The sequence below is a fragment of the Temnothorax nylanderi genome, unplaced genomic scaffold (genome assembly GCF_030848795.1).
Source record: "Temnothorax nylanderi isolate EJ_2023f unplaced genomic scaffold, tnyl_v1.0 TNYL_tig0138_pilon, whole genome shotgun sequence".
NCBI classification, from domain to species: domain Eukaryota; kingdom Metazoa; phylum Arthropoda; class Insecta; order Hymenoptera; family Formicidae; genus Temnothorax; species Temnothorax nylanderi.
The window spans coordinates 336,303-364,228 of NW_027249200.1; the positions used below are offsets into that span (position 1 = coordinate 336,303).

At 37.9% G+C, this 27,926-nt stretch overlaps 1 protein-coding gene across 3 annotated transcripts in view; it reads right to left on the reverse strand.

Moving 5' to 3' along the window:
- Positions 1-27,926, reverse strand: part of Nachralpha6 (nicotinic acetylcholine receptor alpha6) — a 226,232-nt gene that overhangs the window by 160,935 nt on the left and 37,371 nt on the right. For all 3 annotated transcript variants that reach the window (XM_071714289.1, XM_071714290.1, XM_071714288.1), the window contains exon 3: positions 4,809-4,948. In XM_071714289.1, coding sequence (XP_071570390.1) covers positions 4,809-4,948 — 140 coding nt within the window. The remainder of the gene's footprint in view (positions 1-4,808; positions 4,949-27,926) is intronic.

Consider the following 27,926-nt stretch of genomic DNA (forward strand, 5'->3'; position numbering starts at 1 on the left):
GAATTGTATCGCTATATTGTATTAACCGTACAAAGAAAGCAGTTCAAGGATTTTATTCGTAAATAGTGGAGAAATTTTTGCACCGTAAGATTTATGAATTAATTCATTAAGGTTGGATTTCTTGTTGCAATTCGCGCCGGATAAGAAAACTACAGAGATACCCGTCGTTTCCAAAGGCAACGATACTTTGAAAAGGGAAACGGCAAAAACCCCAGTCAGCTTGAGCGATGCGACTTAGCGAAACGACGACGCGGACGTAAGGGTGGCGAGTAGGTGGGTTGTAATGGAATATGTTTTGCTACTAGAGGGATGAAAGAGAGTTCGCTCCGGAAATGTCTGCGCTCTTAATGTCCAGAACACATAGCGGCCTTTTGTTTTTACAGAAAATGTATCAGATTGTATGAACTTCTAAAGGAAAAGCTATGACGGAATATAACGATAACTATAACACAATGAGAATAATAATAATAGTAATGACACGAAACTGAGAAGCTAGAGGAAAAACGAATATTCACCCGACAAAAAAAATTATTTATTTCGAAATTTTATTACTATTTTTTAACTAAATTTGTTTCTTAAGATGCAGTCTATGATTATAAATATTTTCTCGTATTTGAAAAAAACACTTACCTTGGTGGGATTCGAACTCGGGACCTCGGGACCTCTGGATCGTGAGCCAACTGCCTTACGTGGTAGACTACTTCTTAATTTAGTGTAAGTGTTATATATAGTCTACATATGTCATAACCAGCGCAAATATATAATTTTTCAAAAATCATTTTAAGAAACAAATTCAGTTTAAAAAGAGTAATAAAATTTTGAATTGGATATATGATATAATATTTCTTAATGTCGGGTGAATGTCAGAAACCAGTGCCGGCTCATTACGAAATTTTGTGTTCGTAAATATATTTATGAAAAAAGTACATTTATAAAGTTAAAACATCCTTATCAAATCCTTACAAGGGCCTCACTAGACAAAAATAAGGAAACCTTTCTTATGGCTTCCCTAATAAATAGTCATAGTCAGTAGACGTAAGTAACGCATAAGCTTTGGTGTATTTTAACAGTCAGGATACGCCAAAGCTTGTGTGTTACTTACGTCCACTGCTTATGACTGTCGTATATCGTTACGCCATGTTATAATTTTTTTAATTACAGCGTAATGATCTCCATTACATCGACAAAGTCTTATGCAATTACAATTACTAATTTTAATAAAATAAATAATTGATCCTAATAGAAATAGATTATTGTTTACATATTGAATAATATAAGATTGAGTTTCTAAATTTCTTTGGTATGTTTGTGATATGTATAATTTCTCATTTTTTAATAAACGGAAATATTTATGAATTACGCGCGTGCCACTAATATCTTGCATATCCTCTTATTTTAAGAGGCTATTCGGATTATTATAGTAGAATTTGCTATAGAGGAATTTACTCTTGATTATATCTCACGCATCCAATCTTTTATAAAGTAATACGGCTTACTTAAAGAAAAATATGCTTCATGTAAGATTTTTTGCTTAGAGGAAGTGTCAAGAGGAATTCCCCACTTATCAGTAGAGTATTTTTTTTAGGTGTTCCATCGATGAGTTACTTCATTGGAAAGCATCAGAATTTAAAATGTGGTATTTTTTTATTCTATTCCTGTACTTAAAGATGTAATGCGACAAGACTATTTTGAACATTATCTTCTCTTAGTAACAGCAATAACTATACTCAATAGTGAAAAAATTACTTCGTTAATGATAAATGTAGCTGAAAATTTTTTAAAGAAATTCGTTAGAGAGTTTGAAATATTATATGGTTTAAATTTTTGTTCAATTAACATACATCAATTGCTTCGTTTAGCAGACTGTGTAAAAAGACTTGGACCATTATGGGCGTTTTCGTGTTTCGAATATGAAAATATTAATGGTCAATTATTGAAATTAATTCATGGAACAGGCCACATTGATACACAAATTGCTAAATCTCATGATCGCTATATTAAAATGATACGATTAATAGATGAAGTACCTGAAGGTCCTATCCGAGATTTTTGTGTAAATCGAAAAAAACAGGTTAAAATTATTGAAAGAGTTTCCGAAAGTTCTTTTAGTGTCGGGGTACATATCAAATTATACCATTAATACCCAATGATCTCATTAATATATTACGTAATCTTCGAATTCCTGAAAATGTAGTAATTCATAAATATTTCCGTTTATTAAAAAATGGGAAATTATACATATCACAAACATACCAAAGAAATTTAGAAACTCAATCTTATATTATTTAATATGTAAACAATAATCTATTTCTATTAGGATCAATTTATTTTATTAAAATTAGTAATTGTAATTGCATAAGACTTTGTCGATGTAATGGAGATCATTACGCTGTAATTAAAAAAATTATAACAGACTATATATTACATGTTGAAGGAGATAATTTTATATACGATAGCAATACTTTTTTACATAAATGTCACGTACAAAATAATATTGAATTAATTCCTATTGACAATATTGTTGCACCTTGTGTTCACATGATTATTAATAATGAAATGTATGTAGGTATTCCTGTAAATCAACAAGAACTTGAATAATGATGTTAACTTAACGATCAGAAATTCTCCCTGCAATTCTTAAATTGTTATAATAATTATGTCTTCAATAATTTTATATAATAAAATATTTCTGTTTTATAAAAACTAATACGTTTTGCTTGTCTTTCTTATAAATATTACATATTTTAATATATTTAAATTTCTATATTTATTTTATTTTATTGTAAAAAAATTCAAAAATAATTTAAAAAAGAAGAAAGTTTTGATTAACTATATTTAATTTATATTACAAAAGATTAAGAAGAATTTAGAAGTATCACAGTAGGATGAGTACCAATCCATCAAAATAAAATTTATAGGTTTTAAGTAGTAGCTGTAGGTTAAATAGAATCAATAGAGGTTGTTATAGACTTCAGAGTACTAAAGTAGACGTTAAGTTGAATCTGAGGTCGAAAGTAGGACCAAAATTTCAACTCGGAGGCTTCAGAGTACCAAAGTAGACGTTAAACTGAATACTGAGGTTGAAAGTAGGATCAAAATTTCGACTCGGAGGAGATAAAGACTCATATTATCTGGATAATCATATCCTTTGTGAATAAATAAAAGAAATGTCGGCGACATACGCGCGCGGCGCATGTTTTCTTGCAAACAGTGTTTATTTTCTATAATTAAGCTGTATCAAAGTTACGTTGATACTCTTATATTAAGATTTGAGAGAAGTAAAATAGCGAGATAAATATCTAAATAAATTTTGTTTATCCAAGAAGATGACACAGTATCTGAGAAATACGTAAAACAGTTGTAGAATCTTCGTTGCGAGCGAAAAGTAAAGTAAGTACCGGAAGCTTGTGACGTAAAGAGGCTCGGCGTGACGGATATATTCCCTCGGCCGTTAACTCTGGCCATAAGGATGTTTTGAGAGGAAACACCTTCAATCGGTTTCTTTAATCCCGGCTATATATTACTCCCGTCAGGTTAGCGGAACCGAAGTGGATTGCAAGTATCTCGGCGTACTTCCTCCCGGTCAATTTATAATTGTAATCGGGGATCCGGGGAAAAAAACCCCGCACTGTAAATTCTTAATGAACGTTTGAATGCCGTCCATTCGTTACGTCCATCAAATATTGATCAATCGGGGATTTTATTATTTTTACGGATCACGATAATGCTCACGGGCTAGAACGCTATCGACTATTCTCCAACTAGTCTACGGGGATCATTCGATACACCTGCAATTTCAAGCTTTGCCGATATAATATGTATGCATCAGAAAATACCAAGATACGGAAAAGGTACACACGAAGCTGCTATCGATGAAAATTTAATGTATACGATTGCTACGAACGGAAAGTTATATAGATAGGATTTAGTAACATTTTGCCGTGCACGCAGAAAATACAATATATGTATTCTACTTTTCATGCCCAAGAATTGACATCCGCCTCGGCGTGTTCCTCATTCAAATTGAAATGTTTCGACTTAAATTGTGGAATATATTTCTCGTCTATACGAAAAATCTGTAATAAAAACGTTCGCGTCATAATTTCTATTTCTCGCGTAAAATTGTAATTGCAAAATAACATGGAAAAATTCAGTAAACTTCTTTCAAAACACTTTGCAGAGAACGAGAATTTTCTTAAATACAGAATTAACGATTGCACGCTGAATTCTTTTTGTCTTGCCAGCGCGTTTCACTATCGGACACGTTTTCAGATCTTTCCTTAGGAACCGTATTTAGATGATATACATTGTATGCAATGCTGATGGAAGTAAATAACCGCGGTAAGAGAGAGTGCGAAGATGGAGAGCGTAATGCAATCCGGCCTCATTCGTCCCCGCTTAACCATGCTCTCATTTAGATAAGCCCGATATTTTGACGTGCAAAAACTTGAGCGGCTAATCTTGGCGCTTCTTATCTCGAGGGTTCACACGGAGGCTGCAGAATAGCCACCTCATAATGGATATTCACCCTTAAGATTTGAAATACATCCGCGAATTCACGCTAATCTTCGCTATACTTAAGATAGCCAACTTTATATGTTCTTAGTTGCTATCAGTGTTAGCTATTACATATTCAATTAATCATTGTCAAATGTGCATTCTGACCTTAATCGTTGTGTATTGAAATAATTGATATAACGATTACGATAACAATGTTATAGGTAAATATGCTCTCGAGACTGCAAGGTGTGTGTTTTATGCATAATATGCTAAAATATGTGACGAAAGGGAAAGGTTCGGTAACTTACCACGTCGATGATTTGCTGTAGAGTGATGCCAAACTTCACTTCCAGTGGTTCGCTCTCATTCGCGACCGGTCGCTCCAAGGTGTTGTAATTTGCCAGCAGGTGATTCAATAAGCGTTTCTCGTGGCGCCCGCAAAGGCTTTCTGCGATAAAGAACGAGAAAAATCGAATGTCAGTCAAGCCTCGTACGTTATTCCGGAGAGTGTGAGCCGCAAATAATCGCGACCCTTGTCAAAGCGTATTTACGAACAGATACGAAAGAAAAGATCTTCGCTTCGTCGACAACAGCTTTTTTTTTCTTTCGCAAAAAAAGCATAATATAAAGCAATTTAATTTATATTTCTGTTACAATGGGCAGAATAAACAATTCCGGAAACATTTTTCTATTCACTGCTTCCGTTCTCAAACAGTCAGCTATTGGCATGAAAAACCAATTATTTACGCACTTTTTAATACTGATAAAAGCTGCACGTATTTTTTTCTCATCGGTTTCAGCAAACATATTGTAGAGTCACTGCGGTAGTCGATCAATAACTGATATTAAATTCCATTGAATTAATATAAATCTATTATTTTCAAAATATATAAAGTTACATCGTTTTCTTTTCAGATATAAAATTTTTAATAAGTTCTTATATTCTTGTTGAGATATAAAGGCTTACTGTGCTAAAAAAATTGACACGTAATTAAATACAAAAAAAAACTTATAATTAACTTATCCTAATTAAGATTGCTCAAGAAATGTCACTCATCGCATAAAATATGTTTTACTGGTTGAAAGAAATTCAATAAATATCATAAATCAGCCTATAATGTTTCTCTTAAATCCCCAGATGCTAATGTAACTTGTTCGTGATCGATCATATTTCGGCAGTCCTAATGCACCGGGGACGAATAAATGCAAATCGACGATTATAAAGTTCACGAGTTCCCAGCTTGCACGAGCGTCGATAGAGAGCTCGGTGCGAGCTCCGAAGCCGTCCGGGGCCGCGCTTTGGTCCATTTTCCCGTTCGGTTCCGGTCTACCCGCGGCTGAACGACGGCGCGAGCAAACTACTTTAATCCATCGACAAACACGTCGTGAGTGTGCATTCCGTCCCCGACCATTCCAGGGGCCCAGATTGTACCTACTCGAGCACGTGCTGCTGCGGGATCAAGTTTGGGCTCGGGCGCGGTGTGTGCCGACGCCGCAGAATACGAGATGCAACAGGACCGCGTCCACGGGGAGAATAATGGTCGTCGGCCCCGCGGCTGAATTCGGCGCACGTGCGCCCATTGAAGACGAGGACCGAGGTATCGTGAGGTCGCGACAAATATACCGTGCGCCGTGAAACGTTTACCGCCGCGCGGTACACGGTCTATCGCCTGGTTCAAATATTTCGCGACCACATTCCGACTCTCCCACCCGCCCCTCCCCCGCCTTTCGTCTCCCCTTTAGATACATTAATATTCTGAGTTCGAGCGGGGTACCGGGGTATCTTAGAGGGTCTGAACTTCCTTGCAGAATTCATCGCTTCATCATGTTACGAATTCCGTTGGCCGATAATCACGTACTTCGTACAACTCGGTTCTCCCTGAAACTCGGGGTCGTTCGGGTTGACAAAGGAACATTATATGCATAATACAATACGGTGTATTCCGTTTGCACAGAGTTAAAGTCTCACGGCGTACAATGATTAATTTAACATTGAAACGGTAATTATCGTTCGCATTTTAAATGCGTCTCTTTACAATTGACTGCGCTGAGTTTCTCAAGCGGCGCACTACATTTTTAATAAATATGAACTCGTTGGTATAAACTCATACCGTAAAGTCTGATTTCTGTTTAAGATTTCTTCACTTTAATACATTTAAAATAAATCTATATTTCACTTCTTTCTAAAATATAAATAAAAATCTGCAAGAAAATGCCAATGGCCGACGAAATTCAAAGAGTTAGAAAAATCGTATATCTTTTCGATATAGAAATTTAAAAAGTCATCTCTATAATGCATCTATTTCAATGGGACGATAGTGGCTGTGAATTATTCAGACACGTGTAATTACTTACGCCTACTTACTTACTAGTACGGGTTAATTGTTTTCAAGCGGGCGTTTCTCTCATGGGGCATTTCCGGATCACAAGAATGAAATTAATGCAATCGTTAATCAGATTAGTCAAATGTATTACGCATATATCGATCCGACGTTAATTTCTAGTTTATACACTACGGGAATATCGCGAGGCGTTGATTAATCACCTTTGTAACGCCCAACGTAGAACGTATGTCACACATTTGACTACGTACGCTGTGTAAACAGGCCGAATTATTAGGACTGCAATTAATTATGCGGTAAAAAAGTAATTTATCGTCGCATTCCCAATGGCCGGGCCCAATGAACGATTTATCGGACGCTCGCTCGAAGAACAGAAAAATAAATCAAAAACTCCGTTTAATTAGCCGCTTTGACGGTAACAAGCGCAAATTCGTACACACACATAAAACGTCATCTCGTAGAATATGAAAAAAATAGCCAGCAATGCGTTATCGCCAATTTTCGCTTCGAAAGGCAGCGCGCCGTTCAGGGATATTAATGAATTGAAAAAATCGATAGCATCGCCAAAGGATGGATAAGCGTGAATCCCTTTTAACGACCTCTCGCACGGAAGTAATACGGTTCGAGACTTGTCTTGAACTTCTTGAATGAGCGATGGCGAAACGGAGCAGCAATAAGCAACTTCGCCGAATCGTGCAACGGCTATTTAGACGAGTGTTGGAAGACGATGGCAGTAATTAATGAGGCATACGTAAAACCGAAAGGGAACTTAGGGAAAACTAAGTAGGCACGTGCGTTGCAACTCTCCCGTGCACCGTAGAACTCGTGTTAATGAGTCTCCTCTAAGGAGGAAGAAGCAACACTAGAACCGTGGAGAATATCTTCTAATTATTACACACAAATTACACGTGGACAGAAAATAAGTGGTTAAGATACCCTCATATAAATGCTGATATGAACAATACATTTAAGAAGAAAAGAATTTAATCAAATCAAAGAGTTTAGGCTTAGAAGAGACATCAGCTATTATATTTAGATATAGATAAATGTGGGCTGCTTATATATATATATATATATTAGTATATATACAAAATGCTGCACGTACCATACCTCACTTGCCATACTTTGGGTCCACATACAAGTTTAGCATTTCAGCATTCTTTCCTTTTCTTCTACGTTGTTTTAACTGTCTAATGTAACATTCATATAAGAACTACATCGTTCGTCATTTGCATAACTTTAAGTCTTGCATATCTCGGGTGTACAACGAGCATAAATCGTGCATTTCGAACAATAGCTCCGCAACTTTCCTACGTATTTTCTCATTACTCCCGATAAAGCTTTGTTATAATTCACAATAGTTTATTCAATGAGCATTAAGCTGTTTTATCGCACGAATTAAACTGTTCAAATTGCTAATAATGAGAAACAAGCATGTGTTGAGAGCAACCGGAGAGCGTGAGATGCGCGAATTCTATAAATAGGATTATCTCTCGTACCTGCTAATTCCTGAAAATCAACATTAACCTGGCAAAAAGGCACAGGAAATGCGCCTCGCAAATGCCACGAATAGAATCAATCTCGGTATACCATCATTTCATTTTCGAAACTAGCGGATTAACGAGGAGATTCTCAACGAGAAGTTGTAAATTAAAGGCCATAAAAATAATTGTTATTTCATTTCGAATATATATTCGAATATTTCTTTCAATATATTCAATATATTTTTCGTGTATAAATTAAGTGGATACTTCATCTTTTTATATATGGGTAAACAAATTCATAATTCATGTATATGTATACGTATGGTTTTAATCTGATCTGAATTTAGATCAATCGGATATAAAATAAATGGAATAAGCGTGACATAAATGAGAAAAAAGAGATAAATTTTACGAAAAACACAGAATAAAATAGAATTATTTCGATTGGTTAGCAGTTGGCATGATATCTTTCTCAAACATAAAACGCTAAAGAAAGAAGAAAGAAAAACGGAAGAGAATGAAGAAGCAAAAGACAACAATGTTACTTTGTAGAAAAGTTTGTCACTATTGTTGACTTAACTATTTAAAAAGTATTACCCCAGATGTCGAGTTCAAGAAAGTATCTAGAAGTGCACAGTTTAAATCGCTGCAAAGAAGAATTCCGAATGCGTAACATGAACATGTTGAAAAAAACTACAAAGGCGTATAGTACGCCAATGAAACTTCCTTCGAGCGAGATTATTTTTATTTCAAAATGTGCAAGAAATGAGAAATTCCGCACAAAAGCAGCAAGTACGTGACATTCGTGACTTTTCGGCAGATCTGAGAAAAGCTGAAAGTACCATTATTTGACGGAGGATGAGTTTTAATAGTATCGCACAAAGGGTTTCCAAAAGAACCGCGACGACTTCATTTGGTCGATTTAGATTAATGAGATTGAGTTTGTGGGGAAGAATTGGCACAAAGAGGGGTTGAAGTATAGCCCGCAGACTCTGACATAATAGCCGGTAAAACCCATTCGGTCGAAATACGTGTCGAAATACGCACCGACATGAATGGGTAGCCGGATATCCTTTTCGCCGACGTGTCGACGTCACTGTCATCGTCAACGAAGTACCTGAGCTTTACAGGAAGTATCGCCATGGACGGCGGTCTTTGTAAGAACAGACCATGTGCCTATCCACGCGTGTGTATGCTCGATACGTGCGCGCGGGGCTGCGATATTTTCCTTCCTACGTCACTGCTGACGACATGCTGGCGACAATATAAAAATACCGGTCGTAATAAAGAATGAACGACAATTGTTACAGTGTTCACTGGGAAACGCGAGTGTCCGAAGACGATCGATGAGGTGAATGAAACCAAGTTCGGCATTATCATTGAAGATAAATTTTTCAAGATGCCCCCGAAAATTATTTAATATACTTTTGATTAATCTCTCTTACACCAATTATCTAATCGAGAAATATTCTTCTCATTTAATTAATTTAATTAATTGCGATTGATGTTTTTATATAATTGAAAACAATCCGTGATTAAATTGAGATATTAACGCGAAAATGTTCAGTATCATTAAGAAGTCTCTCAGCGAAAAATTGAAGGATTGGTATTATACTCTAGAAATTTTATAATCTTATTGTCGCGCGCTGAGATTCTTTATAATCCTCACTCATCCTTTTGTTTGTCGCGGTTCAACCTCGAAGGGAGCAACTTTCAATAAACTTATATACCAGGTAAATAGGATTACTTTTATAGAACGGCGTCAGGGGCGGTTTTTACAGCCCCGACGTCATCCTCATCGTCTCGACCGGTTAAGTCTTCCAGACACTGGCAGAATCCGCGCTATGAATGGCAGCCCTCTTGAATACCGGCGTGTGAATTCGCCCACCCGAGTATTCACGCGTGGGCATCATCACCCCAGCCCTTCTACATATAGTAATATATATCTACTCCCGGAAACCCACCTAACTGTGGGTCACGTGTGGACGACAGCTCGATTAACTCTCTCAGTCCCAAGCTTTTCGACATGTCCCTCATACTAAACGGAAGATAGTTCAGGCCTCACAAAGATTTTCATGCTAGTGACAGTCTACTTTCTGTGATTGTGTGCACCGACATATATGAGATTCAAGACACAAACGTGCTGATCTCAATACTTAGTTTACAGTTATTGTCTCTTCGCTTATGCAAAGATAGTTTCTGTTCTGGAGGTACTTTGTGGAAATTAATCGGCGAAATTTATAACATGTTGGTGACTAACATAAGTTTGTATCAGTCTTAAAAGAAGCGGCTTCTGTTATTTAAAATTTAACTTCTTGAAACTCACTTAAGGTAAATGTACCAATGCCTGGACACGTACCTATGTTTGGACATTTTTATCATTTTAGTCCTTAAATAAGTTATACGCGAATTAAAATCAAAGAATCAAAGATAAAAATATTTTTCTTGTATTATATTTTTATCTTTGATTTTAATTCGCGTTATACTTGTTTAAAAACTAAAATGATAAAGGTGTCTCGGTATTGGTACATTTATCTTAAAGTAAAAGTATTAATTGCAGACTTTTTGATCTTGCATTTTAAATCCACCACTTGTAATGGGCAAAATAAACCATGCAAAAATAAAATTCTTTCTATAAAAGAATTTCTATAGGAACTGGTTCAGTGACATGTGTGTACAAAGATTTAACGACTTCCGTTACACAGTCGCGTTACGATCATACATGTACTCGTCTTTATCGCCTACGAGACGGATCAACGTGTCGCGATACGCGAAGCAGTTTCCATAAAGACAAATATTATTGTGTCCATCTGGTGCATATGTATATCTACCCTGCAACATGTTCGCGAGATGTGCATTTAGTCGCACGTAGCAGTAACACGCAGCTGCATTCCCGCGCGGTGCAACGACTCTCAACTCGATATGGGAATGTTAGTGCCATTGCACAAGCATTTACTTGCAAGTTTCGCTGTTGCATCATGCGATTGATATTAACACCTATGAGAAAACGACACGGCACGATCGACGCAACGGTGCAGTTAAGAATTTCAATTAGACAATATACCGTCGATCCTTATGTACATACTTTATTTCAATTATAGAGAATTGAAGAGATAAAGAATCACAAAAATGTCTCTATATTAAAAAACGCGTCATAAATTAATTTTTAAATGCAAAAGATTGAAATTAATTAAATGCGTTAAAGAATTTTTTAAATATCATTCGGTATGCCAGAGACTCGAACAGCGCTCGGAGATTGTGTTCTTAGCGTACCTCGGTGTGGCGCTTTTTCATATAGAAGGAATCCTAATAAATAAGCGTCGTTTAGTAAATACCAAGACATTCTTTACGAGGAAACACGCACAAAAGGCGAAGTCACGAGGAATAATATTCGCATCTGGCATCGAAGCATTTTTATTCCCTTCGAGTGCATTCGTCTCGTAACGTAACGGCAAAGTTAAAGCAACGCTGTTGCTCAACGGCATTTTTCATTTCCGTCGTTACACTTGGAAGAAGTCTAAACTAGTCCGCACCACTACCGCTATAAAACTGTCCCTAGCCAAGTGAGTAGTACCATCGCTCCCTTTGCTTGCGCGGTAAATTTCCCGGAAAGTCAGCGAAGTCTATCAGTCAGTGCTTGCGACCGGGGCCTTAGTGCCTTCTCTCCCGAATTCTCCCCGTCGGACGTCGAGACGCTGAAGGAGAGCGAAAATTATTATCACGCTAACGTATCGTCCACATCAGTTCCGTGCCAGACAAAACACGGACAGAGAGAAAGAGAGAGAGCAGAGAGAGAGAGAGACGACCGCGTCTGGAAACACGCTTTCTTGACATTGAAACGTCTGGTGCACTGTACCTACTAAATTCTGCAAAACTCCGCACCAGGTGATCGTAGAAAGCAATCACTGCTGCAAATACCGTGTCTAGATTCAGCGAACGAGTAGTACGAGATAATTACAAAGAGTGAATTATAAACAATATAAGATGGAAGCTAAAACTTACAGAAATACGCAAATGAAGCCATTTTAAGATATAAATGTGTAAATTTACAACTATCTGAAGTAGTAGGTAACCAAGAGAAGCTTCCTTCGGTATTTTTCTCTTACTTCGCTTTTCTGAAACGTGTATCAAGGACACGTTAATTGTTTGCGTAGAGCAGCCTATTATTGCCGTGGGATGTACAAAATTTGTATCGAGCCGCTTAGCAACGTGCGGCTAACGCGTGGGTGTGCATCAACGGGATGTGTCGTTGCGGGAAAAGCTCGACGGAGCGTCCGGGAGAGAAGCTATGGACCGAGGATCGCACGTGTGTTCGTCTGTGTGTAGCGAAGAGGCGAGAGAAGGAGAGCAAGAAAGGGACGGACGCCTGGCGCGGCGGACGGAAGGGAGGATGCCGAAGCGGAGGCGAGCCGAGGCTCGAAGCTTCATTGATCCACGAATATATACACCGCCTACGACGTAACTTTGATCACGCTGTAAACAGAATACTCTGTCGCGTAGCAATGTTGCCTTCATCTTAAGAAGAGACTTTTCTCTCGTGTAGGCCAACGCGGCGCGATGCGTTTCTACGCGCTTTGCGAAAAAGACCCTTGATCTCTGCCACCTGCTCAAGTTGCCGTATTCGATAGCGACAGCACAGTGGCAGAATTGAAACGCGAGTGGGGCGTTCGTGCGGCTCAAAAGTGTAACGATACACTAGAATATCTTGTTAAACAAAGGTATTCGTTCTCACTCGCGACTTCGTTTAAAAGCCAAAAAATCCGTATAACAATTCCGCAATCTTTAAAATTTTATATAAAGTTACGTTTGAAACAGATTTAATTTTGATGAAATTTTATATCGTAAAATTATTTTAATTTTTTATCATTTTCTCAGTAATTTTATCGGTAGTTGATATTGAAAACCATTAATTGGTATGACGTAATATGCAAAGACTAAAATATCCCATATGACGAAGGATGTGATCGTTATGCCGGTAAGACTAATCAAATTTTTTTAAACCGACCTATATTTTGTAAAGCTCTTTGAAATAAATTCGTTAACCTATGATAAATAAATGTTATACATTTGTCGCATCCTTGTTGTTAGGTATATACCTCGCTATAGACAGGAATATAATAACGGAAAGGGACATTACGTATGCGAATATTCTTTTGACATATTTACTTACAACGAAGTGTACTTAATTCACGTAAAAGATCGCGACCCCTTCGTGGAGCATCGCTGAAAGGCGATGCAGCTCTTATCTGGTAAAAAAGTTTAAAGCTTCATTGATCTGGAAAGGGTTTACGGCGGCTACCAGGTAACTTTGATCACATCGCGCACCGCAACCAAAGTACTCTATCGATCCTCGTTTCCTCCCATACCGATCCCGCCGAATAATAAATTTAAAGAAGTTCTTATACGACAATTTTACGTCAGTCTAATAGAAATCGCTTTTTTATTCAATCTATATATATAGCTTTCTCTCTCTCGATAAAATTTTACTCTTAATAGATTGTTGCACGGTTAATTTTTAGCGTTTAGAATTTCGCTTTAGAATTACGAGGACTATCTAGAACAGAATCGACTGATTCTCTGTCCTGCAGAATAATAGCCGACAGTATAAATCAATAATACCAAGGCATTTCAATCGGATTACCCACGCGATCGCGCAATTATATATATTATATATTCCTATTGTGTGCGTATATATGTATGTGTGAGCCGTATCGAATCCCATATATTATCGGCAATAGACGGCGCGCGTAGATAATACGAAGACGTAAAAGTTTCAATATCGATCGAACTTTACAGATATCCAGACGTACACGCGCTATGTCGAATGCGATCCTTCTTATTGCCCATTTGAGCGTAGCTGTAAAATCTAGTAGAGCTATGTATAAGTTTTGTTCTTGTATATTAAAGAAACTCAAATATTTCCCGAAAATGGAAGTGTCTGTTATATGTCTCATGAATGTTATCATTCTTCTTTGCATCGGATCAATTTGCACACAATTCACAACAAATAGGTTTTGTTGCATCCTTGAGTGGCAAAGATCCCGAGTGCCCGCGTCGGCGTCGGTAATGTAAGCGCATGAGATCAAGGGTTTCAGTTTCGAGTACAAAAGTCTCGGGTGCACACACGAGCATGCAAATGGGAATGCGCGGACTTAGTTTCGCGCAAACATCGCAGCTGAAAACCCGCTAACGATGCGGACAACGAAAACTTAAGTGCCTCCAAATTTGCGGAAACTAATGTGACCGAGAGTAGCACTTCCGCATCGGCTGCATACTTACTGACGCTACGTACGATACGTAGCGCGTATGTCGCGCACGATAGTTGTGCGGTCTAAGGGTGGGCGAGGAGGGATAGGAAAACCGCACCGGAAGGTCGCACGGAAGCTCAAGTTCAAGTTTCGGCATGGTCTAATCAAAAGCCTTAATTGGCTTTTGGCCAACAGAGGCGCGACACCGGTGCTCCATTTCACGCGGATACGAACCTTCCATAGTTCATGCGAATTCCCGTCGGAATCGGTGTCCGCGATGCATAGAATATCCTAACATAGTTAGACATCTAGAGCATGACGTAGACTGAATATAAAAATCCACAGCCTTATTATATATACATACATACACATACATATAGTTTTACCTATCCTCGATGCAGCGCGTTCGTATTAAATACGAAATGTTAGATACCGACCAACGAAATTCGGTATAACTTTGAAGGAAAATTTCACGAAAAGAGCAAAAAGAATATTCGAAATGTCGAAATAATAATGTGTGGCAAGAATGATATCGAGCGTGTCTCGAAAATTTTTAACGAGAACAACTTTGCACTCGCCGCATTATACAAGTTTGAAAATGTATGGAATTCATTACTACTTGAATAGACTGTCGGTGCCGTCGAGCCTATTGTTCGAGTTTTCCGCGGGATACAAAATCGAAAGTAGTGCAAATCTATGGGCAAGCAACTTAAATTAGATTTTCCTGTTAGGATGCATCACGAGAAGGTTTCCGATGAAAGAACAGAAAGCAAAGGAAAACGTTGAAAACCGTATACCGAACTCGCGGATTGTTCTTTCGAATAATTAAATATAGTCGGAATACATATTCATCGGGATCGTTAAAAGAAATCCGGTATGGTTTTTCAAGAGAATGTTATTTTTTATTTATCTCAATGTCTCTTTTGCCTTTCTTATTTGATCAAGCATAAATTTTCGTTTACTGTCGTATCGAATTTATTGTAATAGATACCAGATAGTACTCTTGTTCAACATAATTTCTTTATAATACAATATATTATGTGCTTCAATATTATTGTTTAATTTGAATAAAGTTCTTTGATGAATATGGAATCGAATTAATTTTATTTTATTGTTTACATTAAGCTAAATTAATTCTGAAATAAGTAAAAGATTTGTCATTGAGTTTAAAGATCCTGAAACGCACTTTCCTCTAATTTGATCATTTATAACTAGGAGATTGTATCTAAACGGTCGTAGAATTTAAGCAGAATATATAATCGAATATCTGTCGATTAAAAGTCTCAGTTTAGCAAAAGCAGTCAAACTTTCTAACGCCTTTAAACTAACTATCCAATTTTAGCAAGCGTAAAAAGCGATTCGCGGATTTTCCGCTCTGCGACGCTTTCGGTATTTTATCCGCTTTATGAAGCAACGCGAGGAAGTCAGCGAAGCAAATTGTCGTCGCGACGTGCATCGAACCATGAATGCATAGGAGCTAAAGTAAAATAACACTGCGAACTCGGGCAAAGTGCGCGGATACTCTCATGTGGAAGATGCGCAAAAACACGTTATAATTACTTCGTTCGCCCGTGCCAGCTTTCCTTTAATACAGCGTCCGAATTTCTTTTTAGTATTTCTCACAAATCGAAACGTCTGTTCGAACAATAAAAAAAATAGAGATAGAGATCGACGCGTGTCGCGTGTCGTATTTTATAGGATTATTTTTTTTTCCTAAAGGCCATCTTAAAATAAATTTCGTAATATTACATCGTGGAACGGCGGAAGGCGAGTAGCAGCATTGTGAAGTTATACCGGTCTAAACATTCCGCGCCTACGCGACATAGGCATAACGTATGGTTATTTCTGACGGCCCCCTTTTCGCCGAGCTGTCATCCGGCATGCAAAATACGCAGATTACATTCTGAAGCGGAGTAACCGCCATCGTATGGACTGACGCGTCGGTGATACGTTCTGTAAATGGCGGCGCCGTCTCTCAATTTAGCTCCCTTTGCCACGTACTTAAAAGCACAGCGACACGCGCTCAGCCCCCTAGGGCTCGTAGACCCTAATTAGCTTCGGTGCAAATAAAGGGTTACCTCTCAAAAGAGACCGCGGTGAAAAGCCAAGGGTGGGAAGAAAGGCAGTATGGCAAATTCATATGCTCGTTCGATCATTCGAAGGACGATTTAATTGCAGCTTCCGCGTGCTACAATTCGTTAATTACAGCACGCTTTCATGTCGGCTTTGCAGAATCATTTATACATACAATTGTCGGTCGAATTAACCCAGCGAAATAAAGTTATTGCTAAATTACAATGTCCTAGTTTTTTTTCTCGCGACCTGTTTCGAATTCAAACGAGCGAAATTGTAAATCCGCATCACCGTCGCGTGGTTATTCAATTTTATGAGTTTTATCTCTGGAACTTTTATTAACTATGTACATGTATATGTATAACATACTTATGAGTGACGAATGCGCAAATATATGTATATATGTATACACATATACATCTATATATATATATATATATATATATATATATATTTGTGTATTTCCGGGTCTAGAAACCGTTTGCATATTACGATTCTTCCCTAGTCCTCCCTAGTCCTTACGACTATTTCCCTTTTGAAACTCGTCAAATATCTCTAATGAAAGAACTTCGCGAGAGCGACACCGTGCCGTAGTTTCTGGAATTTCATTAACGCGGGCTGTGCCGAATTTCTCGTTGACCTCGCGCAAACGTAAGCTCCCGCCGTCAGATTTTCAACGATATTTCAGCTCGAGATTTCGCGTTTGCTGCACACGCAGTCGCTTTCTTTTTCTATTTTCGCGTGTCTTGTAGTCGAGCGAAAACCGGCGCCGGACGTAAAAGGACCGCTGGGGATTAATTAGTCGGTCGTACGTTAATAAACTTACGAAACAAGTGGCGAGAGCGAGCGTGACGACTCCTCTCAAGCTCGCTGCTCTCTTGTTCTCGCGTTATCGCTAACAAGGGCGCGATAAGCTTCGTTTCTTGGTATTTCCCCGGAGTAAAGGGCAATTCGAGAGACCCAATTCAAGAGGCAATTTGGAGCTCGAGAACATGAGAACACGCGTAATTGCAGAATACACGTTAAAAAAGACGTAATACAATAATTATATCCTGCGAAATGCGAATCAAAAAGTGAAAATGCACTTAATTTAATTCATTGAATTAAATTAAAAGACGATAAATATAGTTAATGGAGATATACTACAGTATATCTCCATTAACATATTTCACATTCTTTATAAACATTTGTATGTGTTTTAATTGTATAATATAGCTTTCAATTGTTTGTCAGAACCAGCATATGCAATTGTGAGAAAGAGATTATAAACAACAATTTAAGAAAAGTTTATTGAGTTGTTAATTGGAGATTTTGTCAACCAATTTCGAGATTTTACCATTCATACTCATTCACACGTTGCTTGCGAGTTATTCCAACTTGTAATGAGTTTTTCAATTAGCCAAGTACTTAGGAAGTACTTATGCTCCAAGGACTAATAAAAAGACATGATAAAATTAACAAAGATAATAATTGTCATGATAGAACAGCATAAGGAATTAACGATTTCTTACGGAAACTTGTTTCAGAAATTTCAATTAACTATGATAATGTGCAATTTCATGCAGAGCAAACTCAGTTAAAATACATATTCGTACTAAATTGAATTACATTAGACACTTAAAGTAAACCAAATCGAGAAGCGTTAATTATTCCACTTTGCATTACGATTTCTTTAAGAATGCATTTGAGAAGACATTTTTGTTGTTCCTCGAGCCTCAATCAGCAGTCAGAAAGTAGACATGATAATTCTCATTAGTAGCTGCTACCTTTCCGTTTGTAGCTGCGTTTCTATCTCGTCTCACCGGTCTCACATAAGAAATAAGCCATTAGTGAGATACGGCAGGACGTGGAAAGACAGTCGAGAAGCAGAAAAGGCAACGCTTATAAATAGAACGGCCGTGGGTACCGGGTATATGGATAATGTTTTCACGACGAGAGGGAAATTTCTGCGACGAGTTATTACCTGCAACGTGGTGAGAATAAAGGCTCACACGGTACGAGGTATTCTTCTGCAGCCTTTTTTATTGGATCTCCGTCCTTGCGAGAATCTTTGTGGAGGAAATTTTATTTTTTGCCCGGCGCGATGGACGCCTTGTTTTAAACTATAAGGGTGAGACGGGCTCTCTCTATGCGCGTCTTTCCTCCGTTCGATAAGCCCGCAATCATTCATGACACATTCGTTTGACTCGATTTTTTTCTATGTAGGTAACCGAATAACCCGCTAAACCTGTTAAGATCATTCTTCCAAAGACTTAAACTTATTTTGAGATAATGCATCTTGAGGATTTAGATTAAAAAATGAATAATATTAGATCTTGTTAATAATTTATAACTTTTTCTTATCTTTGCCAGTAAAAATATTTGATTTAAATACTTAGTTTCAACTCTCTTCATTTTATCTAAAATCTTAATTATTTGTCACAATTTATTTGGTAATATAACGCAGATTATTTAACAAACTGTACCGAAGCAAAACAAATCGTACATCGCAGTGCGACGAAATCGTTATGCAGCGTGTAGGGCTCGCGATTACGTGGCGCATGAGTGTTCTCCACTAGACGCGCTCCTTCGGGAATCAAACGAGCGATAATGGTTGAATTGATATCCGGCGCGTGTGTGGAAATGGAGCCCGGTGGCTAGCAGCCATCGGATCATATCGGTATACAAGGGTTTATGGTCCTCGCGTGCTGGCACGTTGCCCGTAAATTGCGTCCACCACGGCCACGCGACGTTCTGACGCTAGACGTCGACGTGTTGCGTATCAGCCCGATACCTTTCTGACATAGCCCCAGGCACCAGTTATGTCCGAATAACGTGGTATGTGTGTTTTTAGGGTGCTCGGCAGATCATCAATCGATTTAACAATAGTCCACTGCTTGAACGATTTCCATTCTTTTCTTGCCAGTTTACAATCGTGATAAAATCGTGAAAGAACACGTTCCTCATTTCTTAAAACGAAAAAGTTTCAATCATAAAAAAGATCCAATATATACGAATTACTATGTTTACGGCAAAAAAGTCTAACAAAAATATAACAATTACAAAATACAAATTTTCCAAACTTAATTATTATACATGCGGACGACGTTCACGTAAAAATGCTCTTTTGTAGAAGAGTCGATAATTGAAATTTCGGCAAATTGAGATCATCGAAAAATCATTCGACACTGATGTTTACCAGCGGGATTAGTTCAAACATTTCCACTTCGTTGATCCTCGAAGAGACAAGCAGGGAAGTTTGCTTACGAAGCAATCGCACAGAAGTGCAAACGACGCGACAATTTATTCGCTCGCGACCAACTGGTACACAAAGTTCGCGAGAACGAACTTTGGTATACATCACAAATTTTGCTGGTCTTCGTCGAATGTCTTGCGACTCTAAGCTCTTTACTTCAGATGAAGGATTTGTATGTAACCATTAAGAGCTCATCATTCACACGAAATCATCATTGTCACGCTATTTCATAAATTAATTTTATCTGATGTGACACAATGTATAATAATTGTAAAACCTAATAAATAAAGCGTACATATACAAACAAAATATTATTTATGCAAACCGAAGGCATTATTATTTTACAAATAATAACTTTGTATTGATACATTTTCTGTATACTTTTATACAATATTTTCGTGTGAGGGTTTCAATTTATCTTATATTTCAGAAATTGGAGTAAAATTCTACGGTATACCTGTTGTAAAATACGATAGAGCTGACGAAGAATCACTAGCTTTGAGAAGCACGTAATGGCGGTACTCGCAAAAGTTAACCGGAAGAAAATAACTCGGGCAGAAGTGAGTTATACGAGATTCCGGTCGTGCGGTTTCATAACCATGAGCGGGATATTAATTCGGCCATTACCGCACGAGTGGTTTTCAAAGCTGGCAGCGATCAAACGGCCCACAGCACACGTTTGCATGTAGAAACGCTCGCGCGAGAGAACGAATCACAGGATGATTTCTACCTGCGCGCGTAACAGATCACCCCGGATCTGCCATTAACCTGAATATCTTTCAAATATACCCATATAAAAAATCCAATATCCGGTAAATTCTATCGCTCGCGGATCGACATACGCGTGCATCACATATCAAGTAGACAATATCGCGTTAATTACAATTCAGTGCATAGCGAACACTTTTAATTTACACTTAGCAACGTGTTTAGAATGTAAAACGATTTTAAACGTAAGAAATAGTTCTCATTTAATAATCATAATTTTGTAATCCTCAAGAGTGGAACACGTCCCGTGGTGCGCGAAATCAATTTTGATTATTTATTTAACGTACTTTACTATATATTCTGTATATTTAAACTCGTATAACGCGAAACTAAATTTGCATTTAGTTGGAATATATTAATTTATTATTTCGCGGCAAATTCAGAAGCGATCAAGACGTAGCGAATATTTGCATTCGCGTACATCTGCACATAGATAGATCCAGGTTGGAAGCCGAACTTTCACGACATAGTTGGGAGTCTAAATTCGTACTCGCGTATGAGTTTTGCCATTAACCCAAATATATTTCGCATTTACTCTGAAATCCGTGATGGATTCAAGTACTCCGATAGCGTTCTAAATCTCGTAATATAGGCGACGCTACATATACTTCTCAACAAGATTAAAAAGTGTTATTTCAAAACGCGGAAAAAAGCAACAAATCAAAACAAAACAAAAATTGAACAAAACAAATCAACAAAACAAAAATTCACGTAACTTTGCAAAAAATAAAGAGACTTCTAAACAAAAATTTTTAATCTAACAATTTTGCTTTGTTTAATTTATAAAATTATATTCTTTAATAAGATTTTTTTTTATTCTAATAATAACGAACTAATACTGGGAAAGTGCACACCTGCCTTCGTTAAATATTACCACTATATATCTTTAAGCTAAAGACGGCACAGAAATAATTATATAAAAATAATTTCTACCCCCTTCGAATGCATATTAAATGATTCTATTAGATAAAATATCTCTTTCTATTTCTCGCCAATGACCTGCTCAAACCACGAAATCGCAGCAGAAGGAGACATTCATTTGCATAATGAAAACGCCTATTATAACCGAACAAAAACTACCGTTTCACTCGGGCGAAATTAAATTGCGACAGGAAACGACTTTCAAGAAGTCACGTTCGAGGTGAAATCGCTGGAATATCGCTTTATGGCAACGTCGATAAAGTGTCCTGGCCGCGTAATCCCGCAACGAAATTCACTTACATCGCGGGATGGCGTTAACGGAAAATTTAAGTAACCCTACTAGGCACCTGAAGGAACTACTTTTGACAGGCCGGTCGTTACGAAGCGAGACCCACATCGTTCCGCTACAAGTATCAAGCTTATCGTCGGTGCGCGCCCGCCGAGTAGATGTTATGTCTCACGTTTTACGATATCGCAAACGGGCCATCGCCGTGTCGCGCGACGCGTATCGTTCCGTGCGTTAAATTTGTTAAACGACAAATGGTAATACGTGCCGGGTTAACTAGACGTGGGTGCTCCGACGTGATGCACTTAGCGATGCAGATGTATGCTCCCGCAAATGTTCGTACGGAGATCCATCGTGGAAACGATCCTTAAATATGTATATTAAATAAACGCTAAGTATCCTGAACGCCATATTTTTTGTAACGCTCAAACGACCTGTTACAGTGGCGAAGAAGCTGAAGCACGTTCCATGTGTGCCTTGTAAATGGGGTCAGAAATCCACATGTGGGAAGCTGGAACTGAAGCTAAAAACAGATGGACGGAACGTGTTCGGTAGATTCAGAATGGAGAAGAATTGCTCTCGCGCGACGGAAAAAGCGGACGTGTAGCTCGACACGTTAATTCCAGGTCGAAGAACATCATCGTTCGGGCGTGCATTTTGCGTAAGGTATGCGCGCAACTCCCGGAATTCGCAGCGAGTTCGTAGCGAGTTCGTAGCGAGTAATTAAACCTTATGGAAATAATTCGGCCGCCAAATACTGCGCACCGTGCGGCTAATCATATATTACGTTACGCGCTACGTTTCTCTCGATACGTCGCCCGGATGATTCTCGTTTGTGCCCGATCGGCCACGGTGATGCCTGTACGTGAATGAAATTCGCTCGCTCTTGTGATGTACGATGCGAGCGTGATTCGAAGGGAAGGGAAACCTGCGACGTAGGGTTTCGAAGCTATGGCACTGCGCCGCGAATACCGAGAGCCGACTGGAAGCGAATCAATGCCCTTCGTCCTACATTATTCAGTTCAATCAAATACCGCTTCAGGCATTCGGGTCAGTCGCAGAGCGCCGTCTACAGATACCTATACATATATATAGTACAATACCACAGACGTGTGTATAATATATCCTTTCAAGGAGCGAAGTTTTTGTTTAGAGAACGCAGAACGTGGAATTGTTAATAAATCAATCGATTGTGTACTAAGAGACTCGTTCGAGATCTAAATAAAAATAAACTGCATACAAGTAATAATAGATTAGAGGGACAGAGGATTTTGAAAATGTAATAAAAGATAACAATATATCTGTCTAATTAAATGCAACATTAGCGTAACAGATTCATTCCTTGCAATGCAGAAAACTGTCCACAATACAATGGTCATATGTGGATCACGAAATTCGATACGCGTCTGTCAACCGCAAATAACTACGCCGAATGGCGCGCGCGACGGCGGTGCAGAGAACATTGAGTAAATAAAATCATACATATAGGAAATAAGTTATATTTTTTTTTCGGCCGGCAGAAAGGAGCGGTATCGGATATCGACGGTTTTACAAATGACCTACATTTCTTCTTTGTTCGCTTCCATGATGCAAAGAGAGCGCGTCGCGATATGCGCGACTGTGACTAACGAGCACGAGGAGACAAATTATGCCCGACTCCGCGATTCGCTAAAATATCCGAATATTAGAACGTCACAAAGCTTCGCTAATACAGAAAGCTACTTCAGTCTCTTCGAAAATAGGTGTCTGAGAATGTGATTGATAATCCATACATGTCTCTATAAAATTTCTGAATTAAACAAATATGGAATTGAGAGAGATAAAGAGAGATTAAAATCCTAAAAAACTAATTCTTCCAACTATAAATTATAAAAATAAATTATACACATAAATAAATTTAGAATAAATTCTTTTTTAACGAAAACTGCAAGTATTTATCATAAATTTCTTAATTTTAAAATAATAAGTATTCTGACGATTAAGGTTTATATTTCTGGTAAAACAAAGTCGAAGTAAAATTGTCCACGCTCTTTATGTCTATATCTTGAAGATTATTTTAACAAAATTTTCAATGCTATATAATTTCATAACTGCCGATTTATTGTAACAGACCGGCCTTTCTTAGTTAGCAGAAGTGTGATGATTCCAATGTGGCGAATACCCTGTATTTACATTCATGTAGAAATATTTTACGCGACAGCGCATTCGTCATATTGCTGGTTAGCCTACAGCTGGCTAGTGACTAATAAGTTATAACCGTACGCTTTGTGCGCCGTTGATTTTCCCGCGGTTGCTTCTGTCATCAACAACTACCGTCGCGTAGAATACATCACCTGTCCTAGAGCACACAGAGAATTTCGAGTGGAAGGCAAACAGGATGTGTGACTTGCATCGTTCTGTAGAACTTAAAAGCTAAAACGAGCGACCTAACTTTCGTGACTTCATCCGTTGCCTTTGACTTTCTCAAATAGGAGAAAGTTTAATTAATTTCCGCCGCGCTTCCACTTCAAAAACGGGAGCATTTTTTTCTTTATCGCGTAAAAAGTATTGGTTATTTAATAACGAGATTTTTGCACGGATCTATCCCCCGCTCCCTCTTTCTCTCTCTCTCTCTCTCTCTCTCTCTCTCTCTCTCTCTCTCTCTCTCTCTCTCTCTCTCTCTCTCTCTCTCTCTCTCTCTCTCTCTCTCTCTCTCTCTCTCTCTCTCTCTCTCTCTCTCTCTCTCTCTCTCTCTCTCTCTCTCCCTCTCTCTCTCTCTCAACTTTGAGACAACGAAGTACAAATACGGGAGTTTATCGAGGATCCCGCACGATATATCTCATCGTTGATCCCGGATATCTACGTGCGCGTCAACGCACATTGCTAGCGACGATTTTCTCGTGTGCACATACGCACGTATCGCATCGTTACGCGTATGTCAAATCCCACGAATAATAGGTGAATCGGCGCCCGTAGGTATACCGGACATTTCGCCGCCCGGCGAGAGACATTTTTCACGTTGAACCCGGAAATAGTCTGTGCCGTTGCGCGAGAGTATTTTGAGAAACGATCCATATTTATTATGAATAATATGCTTTTCTGAAAACCGGAGATTAGGTCAAGGCGATATCGTTCATTTAAATACGTCGGTTATACGTTACGCGAATAATGATAATAATTGCCAAAATGGATTCTACGAATTTATCAAAAAATATAAAATTGGTACGTGGTTCAACAGGCAAATATTTCAATTAGAAGTAATATGAAAAACTTTTCTAATATTTAAAACTTCAATTACAATTTTTAATTTGCTGCTTGCATATATTACAGTAAATGCATAAAGAGAAAAGAAAAAAAAGTAGAAGAAGGAAAAAAAGAGGAAGAAGAAACAGTGACCAAACTAAAATCATGATGAATGAGAAGAAACATAACACGAACAAGAAAGTAACGGATACAAAGAATAGGATCTTCTCCCAGTCTTGAGAAAAGCGCGGCCGATATCGTTTGTCACTTTGAACGACATATACGATAAATCGAAGAAACGGCAAAACTCACCGACTTGCAGAATCGATTATCTATCGCACTATCGTAGCATCGAGTCAACGAATAAGTTGGCCGGAAGAAGTATCGATAAACGCGTCAGCCTTTCTCGTGTAATTCTACCTGTCGGTTCGTTTGCACCTGAGTCTCATCCGTTACAGCAGCTTATTGTGATTGAATGAACGATATTCAACATACCTTCTATTATTTTTAATGAATTGCTACGAAGAAAAGATATATAAATTGTCAATCTCTTTATTATTAAAATTAGAATACAGGACTCTGGAGACTATTCCGCAGAAAAAAATCAAGATTATCTATATTGGAGCAGTTGCAACTCGTGAAACATTCAAGAGTGTTTCAGTTAAATATCTTATGACATAATTTTCTTATGCGAAGATTATATAATAGATAATAATCGGTAACAAATAGATTTTAAAAAATATGCACAATTGATTTATCTTGATATACTAGTGTTCTGTGCTGCGATTAGATGAGGCAGCAATGAAGTAAAGAGGCACGTGCCACAAATTCACGAGGAGACTGCAGCCGACCGGTGATCCATCGAGATTTATATTTAATGAACTAGCGGAGATTCCGACTATCCTCTAGAGTTATGCTCACATCTGACATTTATCGTAGACGTATTTCGACGTTACCGGTAGTTGCCGAAGCGCGTAAGAAAGAAAAGGAAGAAAAATGTAAGCAACGATTAAATCGTCGTTGATATTTACAGCGTCAGAAAATGACACAAATATCAAAGGTTTTTGGATTAGGAATAGTACAAAGTTATACAGAATACGTAGAGGTGGATTAACATTTTTCCATTTTGCAGACTGGATATTTTTTGCTTGATGCGCTATTGGACTATTCCTGATTTTCACATGGCTCAGTTTCCCGATCAAACGAATAAAAGTCCAGCACTAACAGAGAATTATTTTAAAGTCCAATAACTGCAAAATGGCCATGACAGTTGTAACATGACTTAAGGGATTTGTTAGTGACCGCGAAAGATCGTTTCCGACGAGCGCGCAAAATAACAAGATAATTGCTTTTTTTTAAATTACTTTAACGAGCAATTTTAGCGACGTTTTACCATTTAAATTAAAAAAAAATATTGATTATATCGCATTATTAAAGTGACTTCGAGTTCATATAAAATTGTTTATTACCTTAACATCATAAGTGATATGGTTTTAACAGTATTTATCATCGCGAGAGTCGATTGGAATCTCATCTACTGTTAATACGATATCTCCCTAAATCTGCATGGATATTTTTTGACTACTTGCGAGTTAAATCTATTCTGCAAATTTTGCTATACGTTTCTTAAAGTCTTCAATTTAAAAATCACTTTTATTATCCGCAGTTTATTGTAGACGGAAAAATATACCAATAAATTTTCCGTACATACCGTTGCACGGAATCTAATTGCTTTTCCCTCTTGCTAAGTAATATGAAACTTTCACATAAAGAAAATAAGAGCGGAAACGATTGGCTTTAAAAATGTATAACTCTCATAACGCATTATACGTTTGTCAATGGAGTCATACAGTTTGTGACAACTGTGGAGAGTTGGCTAAAACCTTCTTACAGAGAGTCGATCATCACGAGCCGTTCCTATTGCAAGGTTAGAGGAGATTGGCGGGAATCGAAATCTCGTTAAGAGAAAAGCTTTAGACTACACGTTTCACGGAAGAAAACGAAGGATTTTTATGTCATCGCGCGAGCGCTCAACTAGATCGAAGAATCGATAAAGTCTGACTCCCTTTCATTCTGTTTCGCTGTTTGCGCATACTTGACTTGTTTCTATCTCTCGCATACAGTGCCATATGAATAAATTTATATATTTATTCATCGGCACTGCATGCATATGTAATATATCAAAACAATTGAATATATATTTATAAAATTTCCCATTATTTATTAAATAATCCCTAATTCAAGAGCTTTCACAAAATCTTTACAACTGCTTCGAGAAAAATAAGCTAACATATTAGTAAAATTGTAATTGTATAAAACTCGTATGCTCATAAAATTATCTATCAATAGTCATATGCCGTAATTTCCATCTCGTTCCTACATATTCTGCATGTAACAAATATCGATTACATTTCCATTCAATGCAACGGCCTTCGTTTGTGCATACGTAGACAGAGAGAATCCATGACATGGAGTATCGAATCGTATCGGCAAGCTGTGAGAATTCTTTGAATCACGATTCGTTATACCCTACAGTCTTTCTTTCTGCAGTATCGCTGCACCGATCTTCGCGGTGCATATTTTGCGAAAGTAATACAAACACCGCGACGGTGCAGTTGGAATTTTACGAGATCGGTGAGCGGAGCGAAGTTTAAGTGCATCCTACTCGAAAGAAACGCGCGTGCTACTAAGTTTGCCGATCTGCATAACTATACATTACAGCGTCATACTTGAAGTAGCTAAGGGAAAAATTTTATTCTTAAGAACATTTTTTTATGATAATTTCTTCAAATCGACGCATAAAATATTGAAAATCGTAGACTTTGATCTCGAAATTATATTCGCGTA